The 21776-nt window shown below is 38.5% G+C and overlaps 1 protein-coding gene across 1 annotated transcript; it reads left to right on the top strand.

Annotated features, from left to right (window-relative positions):
- The first annotated feature begins 19141 nt into the window (after positions 1-19141).
- On the top strand, positions 19142-20080 carry LOC122732491 (olfactory receptor 1440-like). The gene has a single exon (XM_043972662.1). The coding sequence runs from the start codon at positions 19145-19147 to the stop codon at positions 20078-20080; it is 936 nt and encodes a 311-aa protein (XP_043828597.1). The 5' UTR covers positions 19142-19144.
- The last annotated feature ends 1696 nt before the right edge of the window (positions 20081-21776 follow it).

The raw sequence follows: 21776 nt of genomic DNA on the forward strand, positions 1-21776 counted from the left end.
ACCAGTGCTCTGGAAACACAAGGTCACAGCCAAAACTACATCAGTGTTCTGGAAAGACAGGACAAGAAGTAGCTGCCTCAAATCTTTTCTTACCAACACTGCAGCTGCCGAACCACAAGAAGTTAGTCTTCTTCAGAATGTAATCTGAACAGAATAATAATTAAATCATCTTAATTCTTATTCAAAATGAAAGTTAAATTTACTTGCTTCCCTCCTGGAATAACATTTAAAATTGGTTCTCTCCAACTATCTAAAGAGATGCTAAAAAACAACAGTTAACAGTTAAGAAGCATTCTTCACTTATTTTGCGTCATGGACTCCTGGGGTAGTCTGGTGAAGTCTATAGTCTCAGGATCATATTTTAATTACATAATGCAAAATATAAAGAAATACAATGGAAATATTACAAATGGAAACATAGTAATTGTTTAAAAAACAAACATATGAGTTCATGGTCTTGGTGGTTTGGTCTCTCACAGACGCTTCTGGTATGACAATTAACTCTTCAAGTGTCCTCGGGAAAGAAGTTCTCTTAGTTCCCTCTCAAGTGTCTTTCACATGGAGTTCTCTAGCCAACAGAGTTAACTGACAGGACCTAAAAATGTACTAATCTCTCTTAAAGATGGAGTTGGACTAGGTGGACATGAGGCAGTTTCTCAGCTTTATATCTCTGATCTTATAACCTAGGATAATTTATTTCCCCTGTTGGGACCTCCATTTCATCCTCTGCTAAATGAATGGGTTAATCAACTAGTATCAAATAAATGCCTACTCTGTGCCCAACCCTATGCTGGGTACTAGGAATACAAATATAAAAATCAGATAGACTCTGCCCTAAAGGAGCTTATATCCTGTTAGTTTACTTTGAAATCCTTTTGGGTTCTAAAGCCCAGGGTTCCAAAATCAATGATGTTTCCTCTTTAGTCTGAAAGAGTTGTTCTCCCATTGACCCATTTCAGAGATTCTTAAATTTTATTTTTTTGAATCAGGAAAGCCAATCAATGTGATTGCCAAAGGGAATGACACAAATGGAGAATGAGGTGGAGTAGAACTGGGAAATATTTTTTTTTAAATCCTCCACCAAAGTCATTTCCAATAGGAACATGGAAGCAGCACAGAAGAGTTCACCGTAATCACAAGTAGCAAAGATTAAGGAATGGAAGGGATTTTAGAGATTACTTAGTCAACATCCCTCATTTTGTTGTTGTTGTTGTTTCTCAATCATGTCCAACTCTCCGTGACCCCATTTGAGGTTTTCTTTGCAGAGATACTGGTGTGATTTAGGGGCTATTGATAGTTGTCCTGACCTGTGTCTTGCCACTGAACCCCAATAACTCTGGAGGAGAGAGTGAGGCTGATAACTTTGCACAGCTCTGCCTCACTTAATCCAATTCACTTGCAAGTCAAGACATCACACTCCTGATATAATTGGTCCTCTTCAAGAATAGAGTACAAACAACAGCAATGTGAAGGGTTTGCAATCACCTTCTCTAAAGAGATTCCCCAAACCAACAGACCCATGGTGCATGTTGCAAGATAGTTAAAAATCTCATGACCAAGCAAATTCTCAGGTGACCAACAGGACAATTGGAAATAAAGCAAAGTACTAGGACAGGCTCCATGGGAAGGAAGAGACTTGTGACCAATGGAACTATTCGTTGGCATTCCCAGAAATGTTTTATTGCAAGAGCAAAATATTCCTTTGCTAATGTCACTGTAGTGAATATGATTTTCTCATGTAGGCACTGGAGGGCACTCTTTATCCACTTCTTTCTGATCACAGAGACAAGAAGTCCCATTCACAGTCAAAAATTTTAACAACAATAGAAATGCAAAAAAGACCTTTAAACACGGAATATCAGAGCTTCAAGGGACCTTGGAAAATAGAAAGAGCAAGAAAAGACAGTTGCAGAAATATGTTTAATGTGATACACATATAGCTGATATCAGATTGCTTGTTGTCTTAGGGAGGGTGGAGGGAAGAGAAGAAGGGAGAAAAAATTTGGAACTAGAAATATTATAAAAACAAATGTTGAGGCAGCTAGGTGGCACAGTGGATAAAGCACTGGCCCTGAGTTCAAATCCAGCCTCAGACACTTGACACTTACTAGCTGTGTGACCCTGGGCAAGTCACTTAACCCTCATTGCCCCACAAAAAACCAAAAGAAACAAACAAAAAAACCCAAATGTTGAAAACTATCTCTACATGTAACTCAAAAACAATATAATAATAAAATGCTTTTATGATAAAAAAGAAAGTTAGGGAGCAGTTAAAGGGTATAATGATTGGTTGAAAAAAAAAAAGAAAAGACATTGGTACGTAAAATATAAGATCTGAAAGGGACCTTACAACCTAGAATATGGGGTGTTAAAGCTGGAAAGGTCTTTAGAAAACATGTAGTCTAGCTTTCTCATTTTAAAATTCAGGAAACTGTGCAAGGAATTTCCTTATGGTCACATGGTAAGTTATCGGAAGAGCTAGAATTACAAACTAAGTGTCCTGAGTCTCAGTCCAGTGACTTATCTAGTATTCTTCAGTGAGAGAAATTAATATTTTCCACATTCTGTGCAACCTTAGGCAAGTCACCTTCTTGGTCTCAGTTGCTTCATCTGTAAACTGATATGGGTTAGACTAGATAAATCCAAAGGCCTTTTCTAGCTTTAAATCTATTGTTATCTACTCCTAATCCTATAACTGGGTTAATATAAGAACTCATAATTTTCTCCATTCCATTACATCAAAAAGCTAGTGTGCAAGGATAGAGGAAGGAGACAGAATGCCTTGCAAGGAGGATCAACTACAGTATCAGTTTGATTGGAAGGAAGGGCATTAGTATGAAATAGCATTGGAAATGGAGGAGAGACTCAAATTGCAGAGGACTTACATGGCTAGGCTAATGATCTTGTCTTTTATCATAGAGGCAAGAAGAAGTCACTGAAAATTTCTTGGGAGGAGAATGACCTAGTAAATAATGTTCTTCCTTCCAATTTTTATCTCAACAGAGCAGTGGATATGGGAAGAAATTAGACTTCTGTAACCACGTCACCCTCCAGGGAGTCTCAGAACAGCCAGATTTGGGGGTTATCCTTTTAAAAAATCATCCTGGGAATTGATCTCATAACTTTGACTTAGAACCTGGGCCTCGTTATCCTCATCAGGAGTGACTCCCATCTTTATTCCTCCACGTATTTCTTCCTCAGTTTCCTGTCCTTTATAGACATCTGCTACTGTTCCTCTGTTAACCCAAGAATACTCTCTGACTTCTTCCTGGAAGAAAAAGAGATTTCCTTCCTGGCCTGTGCCACTCAGTATTTTGCTGTGACCTGGATGGGAATGACTGAGTGCCACCTCTTGGCCATAGTTGTGTATGACTACTATGTGGCCATCTGCAGCCCACTGAGGTCCTCTACCATCATGCATCTACGTATCTATGAGAAGGTGATGGCTGGGGTCTACGTGGCTGGATTGTACAGTAGATTAATTCAAACAGCAGCTAGGTTCCATCTCCATTTCTGTAAGTCAAAGGTTACTAAACATTATTTTTCTGTGATGTGCCTCAGATCATAGATCTATCCTACCCCCAACCCTTTTTTTAATCAAATATTTTTGTTGTTTGACCTTCATTCTCCAAAAGGACCATGACATTGGGATAATATCAAGACTTGCACTGAATTGGATTTAAGTGAGGGAGACTGCAAAGTCCCCAACCTCACTCTGACCTCCAGAGCCATCTGGGTCCAGTGGCAAGATACACTTCAGGATGGGGGCAGCTAGGTGGCACAGTGGATAGAGCACCGGCCCTGGAGTCAGGAGGACCTGAGTTCAAATCCAGCCTCAGACAGTTGATATTTACTAGCTGTGTGACCCTGGGCAAATCATTTAACCCCAGTTGCCTCAACAAAAAAAAAAAAAAGAAAAGAAAAGAAAAAGAAAAAGAAAAGATACATATCAGGATGATTGGAGATGGCCCTTGATGTTTAAGGCAATTGGGATTAAGTGACTTGCCCAGAGTCACACAGCTAGTAAGTGTCTGAGGTGAGATTTAAACTCAGGTCCTCCCGACTTCAGGGCCAGTGCTCTATTCACTGTGCTACCTAGCTGCCCTGGTAATCAAATGATGTTAGCGGTAGGGGTTTACTTCAGGTTGCTTTCATTCATCATCATCCTCATGTCTTATAGTTAATGTCACATTCAATGACCTGTAAATGGCCTCCACCAAAGAAAGGATGAAGTTCATCACCTGTGACTCACCTGACTGCTGTAACTCTCTATTCCATGACACTGCCCTTTGTTTTTATCTGTGTCCCAACTCTGGTCATTCCTGGCCTCTGGACAATGCTCTGCTGTCTTCTTTGTCATCATCATCTCCATGAACCCCCTGACCTCCAGCCTCAGGAATAAGGAGATCAAGAAATGCCTTGAAGAGGTTGATGAAAAGGGAAAGTTTGACCGAAGAGCAAACAACAGTCTTTGTGATCATTAATTTATAATAATCTTAATACTCATTTAGCTAGGTGAAGGCCTGAAATTTCACTGGTACAGGCAGGAACCAATGTTGAAACTCCTTCTTCTGATGGACATGGGCAGTTCATCTGTAACTTAAATTCTTGGAGAGTTGCTTGGGGGTACTCAAAGGTTAAGTAGTTTTTGTAGGGGCACACGGATAATAGGTCTCAGAGGCAGAATTTGAATCTAGATGAGCCTAATGTCCAAGCAAACCCTCCATCTTTTTGCACTATACTTCATTTTAACAATAATTCACAGAATTTTCAGTGATGACTTCTGTGTCAGTAGGAAATTAAAATACCTCATGGATGGATTTTTCACTGGAAAAGCCATGGGTCAGTTATGAAGTAGAAGTGAGATAACAGATGCTGGGTGTCAGACTCTTATCTTCAAATTTGATCTTAATAAGAAGACTTTCCTATATCATCGTCATGCATTAATAATGATGACAATAATACTACCTTCCAAGAGTTCAGACCTGGACTTTCATCTGTGTGGGAAATTTTTATTGAGGAAATTTCTTCCCCTCACACAGACTGACTGTTTATCTATAACTTAATGTCTTAGAGAGTTGCCTGGGACACAAAAAGAAAAAAAAAAAACACTTTCCCTCACTTCTGCAGTTTGTATGTATCAAAGGCCAAACTTGAAAGCAGGTATTGCTGACTCTAAGGATAGCTTCTTAACCTCTTAATCATAATAACTGGTTCTTAATAGTGATTCACATAACTGTCAAGGATGATTTGTATGTGAGAAGTGTATTAAAAGAGATAATGAAGGACTTTGATAATTAGAAAGAGAGGAGAACACATCATTTAGCAAGAATGAGGGATACCAGGGGCAGCTAGATGGCACAGTGGATAGAGCACCGGCCCTGGAGTCAGGAGTACCTGAGTTCAAATCCGGCCTCAGACACTTAATACTTACTAGCTGTGTGACCCTAGGCAAGTCATTTAACCCCAATTGCCTCACTCAAAAAAGCAAAAAACAAAAAACAAAAACAAAAAAACAAAACAAAAAAAAGAATGAGGGATACCAGAAGGATAACCTGGGTGCTGCTGCTATCTTCAAAATAAAAACAAACAAAGGAAGCATCCAGTTTATTGGGTAGGTCCTCCATTAGCGGTTTGTAGAAATATTTCTTTTTTCAAGAATCATGTAAATTACATGAAAATGCCATTGGATGATATTATTCAATAACAGGGCAGATCTTTCCAAGTAATTTACATTTATGTGGAATTGTGTGCTTTTCAAAACAACAGCCCTGAGAGTCAGGTAATACAGATATCTTTATTCATATTCAACAGATAAGAGAACTAAAGGTCAGGAGAGGAAAGCGACTTCTTTATAAGCATGCAGAAAATGTGTCAGAGTAGGAACTCTTGTTTAATTTCTTTACTCCATATCCAGTTTCCTCATCTTTAAAATGAGGATAATAATACTTGTAATATCTACCTTACAGAGTCATTGTGAAGTTCAAATTAAATCAATCACTTCCTTTCCCCTTCCAATGGGAATAAAGAAAAGACCTCTTCTTTCTCTCTTCTCAAGAAAAAACCTTCAAATAAGACTAACCCCAGGAGGAGAACAGAACTTTAGTGTTCATGGTGAAGGAATGGGAACAAAACGATGGAAGGAAGTAAACCTAACTTAGTCTGACCTTTGAGGTCTAGGCAAGAGAAATACCTCCAAAGGAAATGAATGGCCTAAACTTGGTCAGTGGTCTCCCAAGGAGGGGAAACAGAACTCAGCAACTAAAGCCTTAATATCAAAACTTAACAGTCCTCTCTCCACAAAATTGCATGAGATCAGGCATGATCAAGAGAAAAATATCTCAAATTACATACAATCAAAACCTCAAAGAAAAGATCAGGCCTAAAAGAACAATTAGAATTCCTAAAATAAATTACACAAGGTTTTTTTTAAAAGAGTTTATTAGAGGAAAGGCCTAGAAAAGGAATAAATAGCATAACAGAAGGGATAAAAAGTCTTAACCTTGTAATAGACATCCAAAAATTAGACTAGACCAAAAAGAAGTTAATGACTCCAGGAGACAAGAATTATTAAATTCAAAGAACTGAGAAAATAGATGGAAATGTAAAGTAGTTCATATCAAAACAACTGAGCTGTAATACAAAAGTTTAAAATAAAGTAATCAATATATTTCAAGAAATCATTAAAGAGAATTAACAAGAAGTATTAGACCAAAAAGGCAATATAAAAATAGAGAGAATCCATTGATCAGCTCCTTAAATCTCTCAAAATGAGAGTTCCAAGGAAAGTAACTGCCAAAATCCAGAGTTTTCAGATCTAAGAAAGTATTTAACAAACAACAAGAAAAAAAAATATCATGGAATCATAATCATGATCACACAAGATATAGCAGCTACCACTCTAAGGAGGAGAGATCATGGAATAATATATTCCAAAAGGCAAAGGATTTTACAACTTAAAATAAATTTTTCTAGGAAAGTGGGTATAATCTTACAAGGGAAAAATTAATCTTAAAAGAAATAGAGAACTTTTAAAATGTTCCTGATGAAAAACAAGAACTGGAAAGGAACTTTGAAATACAAATTCAAGATTTTAATAGAAAAATTAAAAAGTAAATAAACTTAAGAGATTTTATAATCAGGCTGTTGTGAGATTTAAAAATGGATATTAGATCATAAATCTCCCCTACTTAACCTTTCCCTTAATTTATCTCCCAAACTAGTAAATGGAAGAAGCTTTTGGTTTTCTAGATAGACCTTTTTATTTATTGTTATGGTAGTCACAAGGTGATGTTGATTAGAGGGATAGGAAAGTAGAAACACAATACAAATCGTCTTAAGTCTAAGCTTAGTCTATATTCCTTATAAAAACTCACCAAACCGAAAAGGCCACCTTTGGAGAGAGAGAGTCTGTGCCGCGCCGTCAGGAGTCCCGCCAAGCAGGCAAAAGCCCCTCCTTCCGTTCTCTCCACCCTGGAAGTCAAGTGCCCCGCAGGCAGTCTGACATGTGCAGCAGGCGGACTGTTCATCTCCTCCCCAAAAGGGTGGTCCTTGAAAAACTGGCGTCTTTCAGTTATCCTAACCGACTGTTAAAAACTTTCATATTTTACCACACTGTGCAAGAAGAAGTGTATACAAACATAGAAGGAGTAAAGGGATTGAATGTCACTAGAACTTCACTTTCATCTAAACTGACCCAAAAAAGACAAGAACAGACAGTGACAATACAAATGCATACATATACAACACAAATACACACATATAGAATTTGGTGTAGAAAAACATTCGACTCAACAGGAATACAGAAAGGAACAAAAAAAGAACCAAAAAAAGGTAGAAGATGGAGAAAATATTCGGGGAGAGATTAGATATAAGCAAAATATATCCTAAGGTTAAAGAGGGGGTGGTGAAGAGGAAGGAAGGAAGGAAGGAAGGAAGGAAGGAAGGAAGGAAGGAAGGAAGGAAGGAAGGAAGGAAGGAAGGAAGGAAGGAAGGAAGGAAGGAAAAGAAGGAAGAGAAAGAAAGGAAAGGAAGAAAGAAAGAAAGAAGGAAAGGAAGAAAGAAAGAAAGGAAGAAAGAAAGAAAGAAAGAAAGAAAGAAAGAAAGAAAGAAAGAAAGAAAGAAAGAAAGAAAGAAAGAAAGAAAGAAAGAAAGAAAGAAAGAAAGAAAGAAAGGAAGGAAGGAAGGAAGGAAGGAAGGAAGGAAGGAAGGAAGGAAGGAAGGAAGGAAGGAAGGAAGGAAGAAAGAAAGAAAGAAAGAAAGAAAGAAAGAAAGAAAGAAAGAAAGAAAGAAAGAAAGGAAGGAAGAAAGAAAAGGGGGGAATGAAGGAAGGAGGGGAGAAGAACATGTAATAAAGGGAGAGGAATAAACAAAATGTGGAAGAGAATAGGATGGAGGAAAACACACAAGTATTGTAACTATGAATGTGAATAGGATGAATGCACTAATAAAATACTTGAAGATAGCAGAATGGCTCAGAAAGCAAAATCCAACAATATATTGTTTACAGGAAACACAGTTAAATATATAGCAACTCATACATAGTTAAAACAAGGGATTGGAACAAAATCTGTTATGCCTCTGTTGAACCAAAAAACAAAAATAAAAAAGACAGTTATTATGATTTCAGATGAGGCAAATGGATAAAACTGGTTTAATGGAGATAGATAATCAGAGGTAAGAATTTTGCTAGAAGGTAATGCAGACAATGATTTAATTTCAATAGTTAGCAAATATTCACAAAGTGAAAGTATTTAAATACTTAAAAGCTAAATGAATTATAAGGATGAATAGACATGAAACTATAATATGGTAAAACTATAAGTATAGTAAACTATACATTGAAGGGACCTCAAAGTACCTTTTTCAGATCTAGGTCAATCTAACAACAACAACAACAACAAATAAGCATAAAAGAAGCTAAGAACCCAAATTGAACTTTAGAAAAGTTAGAAATGCTAGATCTCTGGTAATTAATGAATGAGGATAGAAAAAAATGTATATATTATATTATGTATATATGTGTATGCATATATTTCTCAGCTGTACATGAAAACTAAAAATAAATTGATCAAGTATTAAAACATAAAAGACCACTAACTAATGCAGAAAAGCAGACATTAAATATACCCATTACTAACCATAATGCATATAATTATATTAAATAAAGGGCCATTGTGAAAAATATTAAAAACCAATTGGAGAGGGGCAGCTAGATGGCGCAGTGGTTAAAGCACCAGGCCTGAATTCAGGAGTACCTGAGTTCAAATCCTGCCTCAGACACTTGACACTTATTAGCTGTGTGACCCTGGGCAAGTCACTTAACCCCCATTGCCTGCAAAAAAAAAACAAAAACAAAAAACAATTGGAGACTAAATAACTACTGGGTCAAAGAACAAGTCATGGAAATGATAGATAATTTCACTAAAGAATTTCACAGTAATGAGACACATACCAAGATTTTGATGTATAGCCAAAGCAGTTGTTAGGAAAAAATGTAAATTTCTAAAAACTTTCAATAACAAAAAAGAGGAAGAGGTCAATGAATTGATAATGCAACTAAAAAAAATCAACAAATTTTAAAATCTCAATTAAAAAAATAAAAATCTTGAAAATCTAAAAAGAGATTAACAAAGTTGAAAGCAAAAATTTTATTAAATTAATAAATATAACTAGGACTTAAGTTTAAAAAAATAGCAAACCATCAGTTAATTTGACTAAAGAGCATATAGAAGAAAACCAAATTACCAGTACTGAAAATGAAGGAGGCAAATTCATAATAAATAATAAATAAAAAAATAATAAAGGATATTGTTATAAATTATTTTAACTCTATTCCATAAAACCAACCTAAATTAAATAAATGGATATTCAGACAAACATAAAAGATACAGATTTAGAAATCAAGAAATAGAGAATTCAAACAACCCAATTTCAGAGGAAGAAATTGAACAAATTATAGGTCTCAAAGAAAAGGACCAGGTGGGACCACAAGAGAAGTCTATCAAATATATGAAGAAAAATAAATTCCAATATTGCATAAATTATTTGCAAAAATAGCAGATAAAAAGGAATCCTATCAAATTCCTTCTTTGACACAAAAATGATCTTGATACATAAACCAGAGATAGTCAAAAGAGTAAATAAAAATTATACACTATCTGTAATGAAGGAAAAAATTAAACAAAACATTACAGACTAAAAATAACATATAACAAAGGTTCTATACTTTGATCAGGTTAGCCTTATGCTAAGAATACGGGGTAGGTTTAATATTAGTAGAAATATAAAGTACTAACTAAACAATTTTTTACAACTCCCACATTCAGTTAGGCAACCGCATATGGGGTCAAGATCCACAGTTTAAGAAGCTGGGATCTGGATCAGTCCTTCCTTCCTTTTACCAAGGATGAAACTGAGACCTATGGATGTCAAGTAACTTGTCCAGTCATATAGGAAGTAAACATCAGAGCCAAGTTTTCAGACCACATTACTTAATTTTAGACCCAGCGCTTTTTACAGGCTATCAGTCTCATGGTGTGTTCTTATCTGTTTGTGTCCACCAGTGACTTCCTAATTCTGACTCTTGTTTCAGAAAACTCATTCCCTTCCTAACCCTTCCTTAGTGAGTATATATGGACACTGGCTAATGATAGAGGAAGGAGATGGACCTCTAGTTCTCCTATGTGGTGGAGACAAACATCTGTGGAGGAGAAGGACCCAGACTAATCTCTTCCCTTTGCTAACCCTGAGGGCCTCAGGATCCCTACACCATGAGCCTATTGGTTGAATAGTCAAGAGACAAACAGGAGCTACAGTGGACAGTCATGAACTTTGAAGAGAAGAAAGACCCTAGATAAAACCAGCACAGCCTGCACAAGAAAAGATGGGGGGGGGTGGAATTTAAAGTAGAACATTTGCAAATGTAATTGTTCAGTATTTCTCAGTATAGAACTCAGTGAAAGTTGTATATAGTCAGTGAATCATAAAAATCTTGAGCAAGAGGCTTTACCAGAATGGTTTCTGGTAATAGCAGAACATGGCACTGGAAATCCTAGGTCTGGAATGGGTGAGAAGAGGCAGAGATCCATTGTGAGTGAGGAGAAGCAGAAATGATAAATTAAGTGAGGAAGGTAGCTTTGTGACCTTGGGCAAGTCACTCGACTTCTCTCTGTCCTAGCTTTCTCACAACTGTTAAGTGAAGGGGTAGGATAGATTATGAGCAAGATCTCTTCTATATTCGAAAGTCCCTCCCAGCTTTGATAATCTATATTTTAAGGTCCTTCCCACTTCCAACATTCTATGTTCTAAGGTCCCTTTCAGCTCAGATAGTCTGTGTTCTAAGATCCCTTCAAAGCAGTTCTGTTATTCTATGTTCTACAATCCCTTCCAGTTCTAACATTCTGTGGTTTACAGTCTCTCCCAAATCTGACATTTTATGATCAAAGATCCCTTATGGCTCTGATATTCTATATTTCATGTTCTAAAGTTTCTAAAGTTTTGAGAGGCTTAGTGTTCTCATTCTACCCATGGCACACATATGGTTGTGTGACCCTGAGCAAGTCATTTAACTTTTCATTGTTCTAAACAACTCTCTGACTATTAATTGCAGAACAGGTGCCAATCCATATTGATGGGGAGTTTCATCACTGAGCTACAATAGTGAAATTATAGGTCTAATTAGGAAAAACTCGTAAAGACCCCTTTTACTTCCTGCCATTCTGTCTTCTATGGTTTATTCCAGCTCTTACATTTGAGAATTCTGTGTTATGGAGATGAAAGTCAATCCCACAATTAATTATTTCATGAAGTGTCCAACCTAAGGTAAAAAATGGCACTAGGATGTATAACACCTCCCCTCCTATGTCACTTCTGCAGCCATTCCTCTAGGGAGCAATTAGCTGGAAAAGTTCTTTTTCTCTAATTGCACCTTCTCCCTCCACCATGGACCCTAAGGAAGCATTAAAGAGAATCCCCAAATTGAAACACCTCTCTTTCTCAGTGACCTGGCCAGCAGCCTACCTGGCCACAAGCCCAGAGCTTAGATTAACAAGTCACCAATGCAGATAAACTTTCTAAAGGGAAGATAACAGAGTAATTGTCTACCACCTTGGAGAGGGCTTAGCTCTCTTTGAGCTCTGGGAGTGGATCAGAGGACAGAGGGTAGTAAATGCTTCTAATCCTTGCAACTCCACAGATAGAGGAGGGTCCTCGGTGACATTTGGGTGAGTCATGTTGGTAGGTCCAGCATTCAATAAAATTGGGAATCCCATTCTCCGGGTCTTCTTGCCCCACATTGGTGGGGTCCTTCCCCCATCCCTCCAGAATGCCAATGTACTCTCCCCTGCTATACATCTCTATCTTAATTGTAAAATGCTCCCTTTCCCAGAGAGTGTTTCTAATACAATCTAAAACACATTTATTAAAAGGGTACTGTTTTCTGCATGGTACAATGAAAAGGAGTGCTGACCTCAGTCTTCAAATTCTGGCTCAGCCAATCATTGTATGACCTTGACCAGATCCCATAACCTCTCTGAGTTTCAGTTTCCTCATGTAAAATGAGAAGGTTGGATTAGGTGACGTCTAAAATCCCTTCCAGCAAGGGACACCTGAACCAGAGTTTATGTTCCATTTGGCTGTCTGTGTTTGGATAGGGTCCAAAGGTTCTAAGTCAAAGGAATAAATTTCTAACTTTGAATTTCTGGCATTATGTATTGAGTGGTTATAATGACATAGCCCAGAGAAAAGACACTATTCTTAGTCCCATGTCAGCCTCCTTTTCTATAAACCAGCGAGAGGGGCAGCTAGGTGGCCCAGTGGATAGAGCAGTGGTCCTGGATTCAGGAGGACCTGAGTTCAAATCTGGCCTCAGACACTTAACACTTACTAGCTGTGTGACCCTGGGCAAGTCACTTAACCCCAATTGCCTCACCAAAAAAAAAAAAATAATAAATAAATATAAACCAGCGAGAAAACCTATTTGGAAGAGAATCCTATAGCTGTTACCAGCCCATGCTTTCATAAGTGTCTAAGTACCCTGAATCTCTTTGATTTTGGGATGATCTGAACCCTTTCCCCCTTAACTAAACAGAGACAAAGCTAGAACCTTTGCACAAAAATGGTGCTAGGAAGAGGTACAGGGGAAAGAGCCCTGGATCTGAAGATAGAGGTCCTAGGTTCAGTTCTCATTTCTGCAGCTTACTAGTTATGTGACCTTAGGCAAGCAACTTTATCTAAAGGATTGCATTCATTTCTGGGCACAGCATTTCAGGAAGGATGTCATCACAAGGCAGGATGGGATCATGGAAAGAGACCTGGGGTTAGAATTTAACAATCTGGGTTCAGATTCCAACTTTGTTACTTACTACCTGTGTGACCTTGGGGAAATGACTCAACTTCTATGTACTTGAGTTTCCCTATATGTAAAACGAGGAGTTGGATTAGGTAATTTCTAAGGTCCTTTCCAACTGTCTCTATATGATCTTAGTATCCTGATATGGAGCAGAGCCAGGAGAGTATGATCATTATACTGAGGAAGAGAAGACTCTGGTGGGGACATGGGCATTCTCTTCAAGGTTTGTCATGGGGAAGATTAATTCTGGAGAGGATTAGATTTGTTCTGTTCAAGCTCAGTGGGACAAACAGTAACAGGCAGAAATTACAGGGAATCCGATTTTGGCTCAATGCAAGGAAAAACTTAGACCTCATTAGGTCTCTAGAGACCTCAGCGGAGGTCTGGGATCATCTGTAGAATTGGAAGATGCTGTCCAGGACACACACGCTTCCTCTTCTCTGGAGTTGGGGCTGTCATAGATGGGGATTTAATGAGGTGGGGCCAGATGATCTCAGAGGACCCTTCCAACTCTGAGACTCTGTGATGCTGGGAATCCCCTTCCCCCATCCAGGCCTCAAGTTCCTAATCTGTAATATGAGAGAGTTGGACAAGATGACCTCTGAGAGCTCTCCTAGCTCGAGGTCCTGCACCCAGGGGAAAGCAATAGAAAGTGAATAGAACAGGGGCAGCAAGGTGGTGCAGTGGATAGAGTACCGGCCCTGGAGTCAGGAGTACCTGAGTTCAAATCTGGCCTCAGAAACTTAACACTTACTAGCTGTGTAACCCTGGGCAAGTCACTTAACCCCAATTGCCTCACACACACAAAAAAGTGAATGGAACAACATAGGAGAAAATCACATTACCAGTATTGGAAAAAACTCTGGAGGCCATCTAATCCAACCTACGTCTGAATGAACAGTCTCTCTATGATATCTCCAAAGCTTACAGAGAAATGATTATTATAATATTGATTATAATACAATTTATTATGTAGGTTATTATATTATACAAATTATCATAATATAATAATAATATTAATCTAATATATTATTATATAGAATAATATCATACACAAATGAGCTAGCATAACTTGGAAAGGAGACAACTGACCTTCACCTCTCTTCATGCTGATTGAGTTTGGACTCACTTTAGGGACCACTATCCATTCATTCCCCACTTTCAGTCCTTGCACTCTTCTCCCTCCCATTCCCTCCTCTCTTCCTCTTCTAAAATTGTGTGTGGAAAAGAACAAGACAACCCCGCCCCCCAGCAGCAGAGGGAGGAATGATATCAGAAACAAGGTGTCTCAGTTCCCAAATCTAGTAGTCTATGTATGAGTGGAAAGCTGAGGTCAAAATATTGTGTTTCTCCATTCACTCAATGAACATGGATTTCTTAGTCTGTGCCTAGTTACTACAAAAGACACCAGGGTGGGTGAGTCATAAACAAAGACTTTTAAGGCAAAGTCCTTGCCCTCATCCTAGAAGTACACACTCGCAGGATATGAGACCTGGAAAAGAATTTAGAGATCATCCCCTTCATTTTTCAGAGAGGGAAGGCAAACCTCGGGGAAGTTAAACTGATGTGCCCAAGACTACCAAACTAGTCAGTGACAAGAGTGGAAACTTGAGCCCAGGTTTTCTGCCTCAGTGTAGCTTTTTTCCCACCATTGCATGCTGAATTGGAAAGAAAAAAATTAAAATAGCCCAAATAGCAAATCAAGGGCAAGATTGTCTTAATTATGAAAGCCAATAACCCACAGTCTCACCATAACATTGCTCTTGGGGGGTCAAGCCTAGTCATGGCCCCATACATGAAAGTCTTTTATGAAAAAGTATTTGGATGCATTTTGGTACCTGAAGGGATCTAAGATGGACCCCAGGACTACTGAATTGCGGTCCATAGAAATGGAAGAGTTATTGTACTAAATGTAGCAATTTGGGTGCTCTTAGAGGCATTCCATTCTTAGGTCAACATACATGTGTTTGTACTCAGAATCTACTCTCTTCCCTCTGAGATCCCCCAAAGAATCCAGAAACCTGGAGTTGACAAGAGTGCCCTGACACAACCACACAGAGGATATTGGACTAATTTCTGCTTGTCACATTTGGATATTGAAAAACTGGAAAGCATTCAGGGGAAGAGAACCAGAATAGGACAAAAATCTTAAGATCAGGACACATGATTAAGCACCCGAAGGAATCAATGGAGAAAGGAGTCTTGGGCCTTAGGGTCTTTTTTTGTGCTATGGAGCCCTTGGACAGCCTTGATGAAACCTATGGTCCCCTTCTCCAAATAATATTTTAAATACATAAATTAAAATACATAGAATGCAAACAAAAAGAACTATATTGAAATAAAGTTATCAAAATGTTTTTTGAACAAATAAATTCACAGAACCCAGATTAAGAACCCCTGCTGGAGGAGGGACAAGACAAGTGTCAAGTGCTGAAATACTGCCATGTGGACAAGGGATTAAGATTGTTTTTCTTAGCTCTAGTGGGCAGAACTAAGAGCAACAAGCTTCAGAGAGACAGATGTTGACTGACTGCAACGTCTTGTTTCTTAAGAGGCAGAAATGGCTGCCTGAGGAGTTGGGGGTGTGGAGGTACTTCCTCACCAGTGGTCTTCAAGCAAAGGCTGAGTGGTCATCATAATAATAGCTATATTTATATAGTAGCTACACTATAGGTAGAGTATAATAATAATATAATATAATAAAGTAATTAATAGTATAATAAATATAAACATAATAATAGTATAATAAAATTATATATGTATGTATTTATATAGTACTTTATAAATATTATCTTCCCCCTCATAGCAACCCTGAGAGGGAGATGCTATTATCATTACCATTTTAGAGATTAGGGAATTGGGGCAAGCAGAGTTTATGACATATCTATGATAACACAGCTGGTAAGTACTGGAGGCCAGATTTGAACTCAGGTTTTCCTAACTGCAAGTCCAGTGCTCTATCCACTGTACCACCCATACCACTGTATATTGTAGAGAGGATTCTTGTTTAGGTATGTATGCATTGGACTAGATAGTCTCTGAGGTCCCTTTTCGTTTGAAATTTTGTGTTTCTAAAAACAAGAAACAAAAAATTATCTCTAGGAAATAAATCTCTGCAAAACTTTTTTGGAGAAATAATAGCCATAACATTAGAGATGAAGTGTAGGGGGCAGCTAGATGGAGCAGTGGATAGAACACTGGCCCTGGATTCAGGAGGACCTGAGTTCAAATCCGGCCTCAGACAGTTAACACTTACTAGCTGTGTGACCCTGGGCAAGTCACTTAACCCCAATTGCCTCACCAAAAATAAATAAATAAATAAATAAAAAGAGATGCCGTAAAACACCATAGAGAAGTGAATTATTGTTATTTTGCAGCAAAAGTTTGGAGTCAACCTACTTATGTGTATTCACCCCTTTTTCTTTCTGATACTGTACTATCTTTCGTATTCATTCTCATCCCAGGTTCTAAGGCAATAAAGATGTCTGTTTTGATGTTTTCTCATTAATTACTAAAATTGCAGTATTTTTCTTATCAATTACTTTTTGCTGAGTTCCCAAGTTTATTTATTAAATATTATTTATTTACTAAACTAAGGAAACTTCTTCCCTTATAAGCTATACAGATTTGAACTCAGGTTTTCCTAACTCCAAATATGTACCACCCATACCACTATTCACTTCTCTATGGTGTTTTACAGCAACTCTGGCAGATAATGAGTCCAAGGATTATAATCTCAATGTAACAAATGAAGAACCCAAGATTCAAAGAGGGTACTTAACTGGAACTCCCTTAGATTTATAAATTATTCAAGCAAGTGGCATTGGAGGGACTTGAACTCAGTTCTTATGATTCTTAATTCAGCTGCTTGGTGGCTTCAGAGTGGTCTGTACAAAGCAGTGGATGGGGGCGGGGGACTTAGGGGGGAGGACTTCAGAGATCTTCCTCTGCCTTTTGTTTTTAAACAGATTCCTGAACAACCATCAAGCTTTCTAGAATCTTCAGATAGCTTACCTCAAATACAAAGCGTCCAGAATCTCTAAAATAAAGAGAATGAACTAGATGACTTGCTATGTTCATTCCTGCTCTGATATTCCTGGTGTCTTTGATAAATGATTGAGGTCATAAAAGTACATGTCAATGTGAAATCAAAGTGCTCTGGTAGGAGGAAGATCATGTTGTTGTTCTTTAGTCATTTCAGTCGTGTCTAACTTCGTGACTCCTTATTGGGATATTCTCAGCAAAGATACTAGAGTGGTTTGCCATTTCCTTCTTCAGTTCATTTTATGGATGATGAAACTGAGGCAAACAGAGTTAAGTGACTTGCCCAAGATCACACAGCTAGTATGTGTCTGAGGCCAGATTTGAATCCAAGTCTTCCTGATTCTAGACCCAACACTCTATCTACTCTACCACCTCTCTGCTGCAGAAGAACATAAAGTCACCCATGAATATATTTGGTCTCCATGACATATCCATGTTCAGTGATTTCAAATCAACCATCCAGCCATTCCTATAAGATAGCACCAGTAATACTACATTTGAATAAATCTGGGTGATGAGCAGGCAGACACTAAACATCTGGACAATTGCCAATAAAATCCACCTTAAATCTGGATGTTTTGGTATCAGATAAACACAGCTCCAGCAGCCAGGGATTTTCTCAATCAGCAAAACTGCCTAGGGAGACATGCTATGTTTTCCTCCTAGAGAAAATTCAAAGGTTTCTTTTTAGAAGATGTGGAATTTGTCTCTAGGGTTTCTAAATATAAATAGCTAAATTACAATAGAGCTGGAATTTGGCATAACTGTAGATATCTTAAACCTATTAGGATTTTAGGAGAATATACTCTTAGCTATTCATTATATGATAGCATAACTGATGGTAGGAACTTATTAGCCTCACTGTTATTCATGCATTTGAATTGGAAATATGCTATACATGGACATAATCATATAAAGATAGAAAGTTTATTGATTTTAATTATTTTTAGGTTTATAGAATACAGAATATTTAGATTGAAAAGGATCTTAATATTAGGACACAGAATATTAAATCTGGAAAAAGGCTTAGAAAAAAGAACATAGAATGTCAAAACTGAAAGGGCCCTAGAAATATAGAACCTAGTGTGTTAGAACTGAAAGTAGGGGCAGCTAGGTGGCATAGTGGATAGAGCACTGGCCCTGGATTCAGGAGGACCTGAGTTCAAATCTGGCCTCAGACACGTAACAATTACTAGTTGTATGAGCCTAGGCAAGTCACAACCCCAATTGCCTTACAAAAAAACCCAAACAAACAAACAAAAAGAAAAACAGAACTGAAAGAAATTGGGGCAGCTAGGTGGCACAATGGATAAAGCACCAGCCCTGGATTCAGGAGGACCTGAGTTCAAATCCAGCCTCAGACACTTGACACTTACTAGCTGTGTGACCCTGGGCAACTCACTTAACCCTCATTGCCCTGCTGCCTCCCCCAAAAAAAGGGGAAAAAAAGAGGAAAAGAAAAGAACTGAAAGTAATCTTAAAATGGAGATGTCTTCATTGAAGACTACTAATGGGGTCCTAACTATCCCCATCCAGTATAGATGAAGTAAAAATTTTTAAATAATATCAGTCAAATCTGGTTTTACCCTCTAAATTTTCATTAGTCAACAAGTACTGACTGAAGTCATATTTGATCCTTTATTTCTTCTCTTTCTTTCCTGATCATGGGCATCAGTTGATTTTGGAGGCAATTACTGACTCAAAGATCTCTTCCTCTTATCTCCTGTAGAGCTCAAGAGCATCCAGCCAATGGCAGTGGGAAAGAACAGCACAGGAGTGACCAAGTTCATCCTTTTGGGATTCTCAGACTTTCCAAAGCTCAATGTTTTGCTTTTTGTGATATTCCTGGTGATCTACCTTGTGACCTTAGCCTGGAACGTGAGCCTCATCACCCTGATCAAGGTTGACTCCCATCTCCACACACCTATGTACTTCTTCCTCAGCAATCTGTCCTTTCTTGACGTATGCTATGTTTCCTCCACAGCCCCCAAAATGCTCTCTGACTTCTTCAAGAAGAAGAAGACCATCTCCTTTGGGGGCTGTGCTGCTCAGTACTTCATTTTTTCTGGCATGGGACTGACCGAATGTTGCCTCCTGGCTGCCATGGCCTATGATCGATATGCCGCTATCTGCAACCCGCTGCTGTACACATCCATCGTGTCTCCTACCCTCTGTGTGTGGATGGTGGCTTCATCATATATGAGTGGCTTCTTTGGTTCCCTGATCCAACTGTGTTCTTTACTTCAACTCTATTTCTGTGGGCCAAATGTGATTGATCATTTTTTCTGTGACCTGCCCCAGCTGCTGGTTCTGTCCTGTTCTGATACTTTATCCCTACAGATCCTCAAGTTTGTGATAGCAGTGATCTTTGGGGTATTATCTGTCCTCATCATTATGGTTTCCTATGGTCATATTGTTGAGGCCATCTTGAAGATTAGCTCTGCCCAAGGTCGCTCAAAAGCCTTCAACACCTGTGCTTCTCACCTGATGGCTGTGACTCTGTTCTATGGCTCTGGTCTCTTCATTTACCTGCGTCCCAGCTCCAATGACTCCTTCAGTCATGACAAGGTGGTATCTATTTTCTACACAATGGTCATCCCCATGCTGAATCCTTTGATCTATAGCCTGAGGAACAAAGAGATCAAAGAAGCTCTGAAGAGGTGGGAGAAGAGAGCATTTGCCTAAGTACTTTGTTCTAGAATGTCTGACAGGCTGCTACCTTGGGCACAGAGGACTGTGTATGAGAAATGGAATCACCATTGTTTCATCCCACATTTCACACTGCTGGCCACTAGCCTGGTACTGTTCCACCATAAAAAACAGGACGTGGCCAGTTCTATATTCTTTCAAGTGGTTAGTTAACCAAATACCAAATGATGTTCAAAGGAAATGCCAAGGTCTCTTTTGTTCTCCAAGAGCTTCACACCTCTGTCTCTCAACTCGGTCCCTTCTTTGGGACAGAGTCCCTTCTTGTTATTCACTCATTTGTCAAAGGGTGTTGTCTATGTGATTGTGTTCAATTAGTCTCTTATAGATCAAGCTCGCATACACTGTGAAAACTCTTCTTTCCTAACCTTATATGTATTTCAGTGGATACTAATCACTTGAAAATTGAATAATGGAAAAACAGGGTTAGAGGAGCATAGATTTGGAGGCAGAAGAAACCCTAAAAGGCATCGAGTCCAATATCTTTCCTTTACCAATGAAGAAACTGAGGCACAGGAATGTCAAACAACTTGCCTAAAGTCACACAGGTATTAAGCGTATGAACCCAGTTTTGAACCCAGGTCCTCTAACTTCAAATTCCTAGTTCTTTGCATTGAGCCATATGTATGGTTCAACAGAATATCGTCTTTATTCCTACCCACAGAATCAAAAAGAATAAACTAAAAATATATTTAAAACAAATAATTCATATACCTATTCCTTCTCACAGAACTTGGCATCCCACTGAAATCCCAGAGATGCATCCCAAACTCAGTGATTACTAGACACAGTTCAGGTGTTTAGACTCAGCAGCTCCCACAGGGAGCTACAATCATTCCCACTCTAAGAGTTAGCAAATACTGCCTGCTGCTTCTGCTTTTCCACTCACAGTCCTCTTGGGATCCAAGGGGCTCGGCTGATCTATCTCTTCCTCAAAGAGAGTAACACCCTCTTCCCTCACTGATCATGGGATGAGTGTGCTTCTGCCCAGAGGCACAGCTGGGCTATGACTTTGTTATCCTCGAGGAGTAACTAGAGCCAGAAACATATTTACTAATTTGAACGCTTCTTCTCTTTGCCTTTGCCTCTGACTCTTACTACCCATGGGCAGTTAAGTGATTCATTGAATAGAGTGCTGAGCCTGGAGTCAGGAAGACTCAATTTCTGGGGTTTAAATCTGATCTCAGATACTTACTAGTTGTGTGGCCCTAGACAAGTCACTTAATCCTATTTGCCTCAGTTTCCTCATCTGTAAAATGAGATGAAGAAGGAAATGGCAAACCTCCCCAGTATCTTTGCCAAGAAAACATCAAATGGGGTGATGAAGTTGAACACAACTGAACAATTTACTACCCATATGACCTTCATTATTTCACATTCCTGGGTCTCAATTTCCTCATCTATAAGATGAGAATGTTAGACCATATGGCAAATGAGACTCCTCTAGGTCTCTCACTATAATCTATTTCTAATTCTATAACCTTCTCCCAATGTTCATGCACTAGGATCAAACACTTGTTAGATGGGTGCATAGATAAAATGACATTGCATTTGCATTTTATGATAGTTTCCTCCATGAATTAAACAATTACTGGGTAAGAGTGCCTGCTAGTTCAAAGATCCAAAGTAAAGACCAGAGGAGGTAACCCATTGTCATTGAAAGAATTTATATTTT

The sequence above is a fragment of the Dromiciops gliroides genome, chromosome 6 (genome assembly GCF_019393635.1).
Source record: "Dromiciops gliroides isolate mDroGli1 chromosome 6, mDroGli1.pri, whole genome shotgun sequence".
NCBI classification, from domain to species: Eukaryota; Metazoa; Chordata; class Mammalia; order Microbiotheria; family Microbiotheriidae; genus Dromiciops; species Dromiciops gliroides.

Coding starts and splice junctions, on each gene's coding strand:
- LOC122732491 (XM_043972662.1), top strand. CDS start 19,145: ATGGCAGTGGGAAAGAACAGCACAGGAGTGACCAAGTTCATCCTTTTG.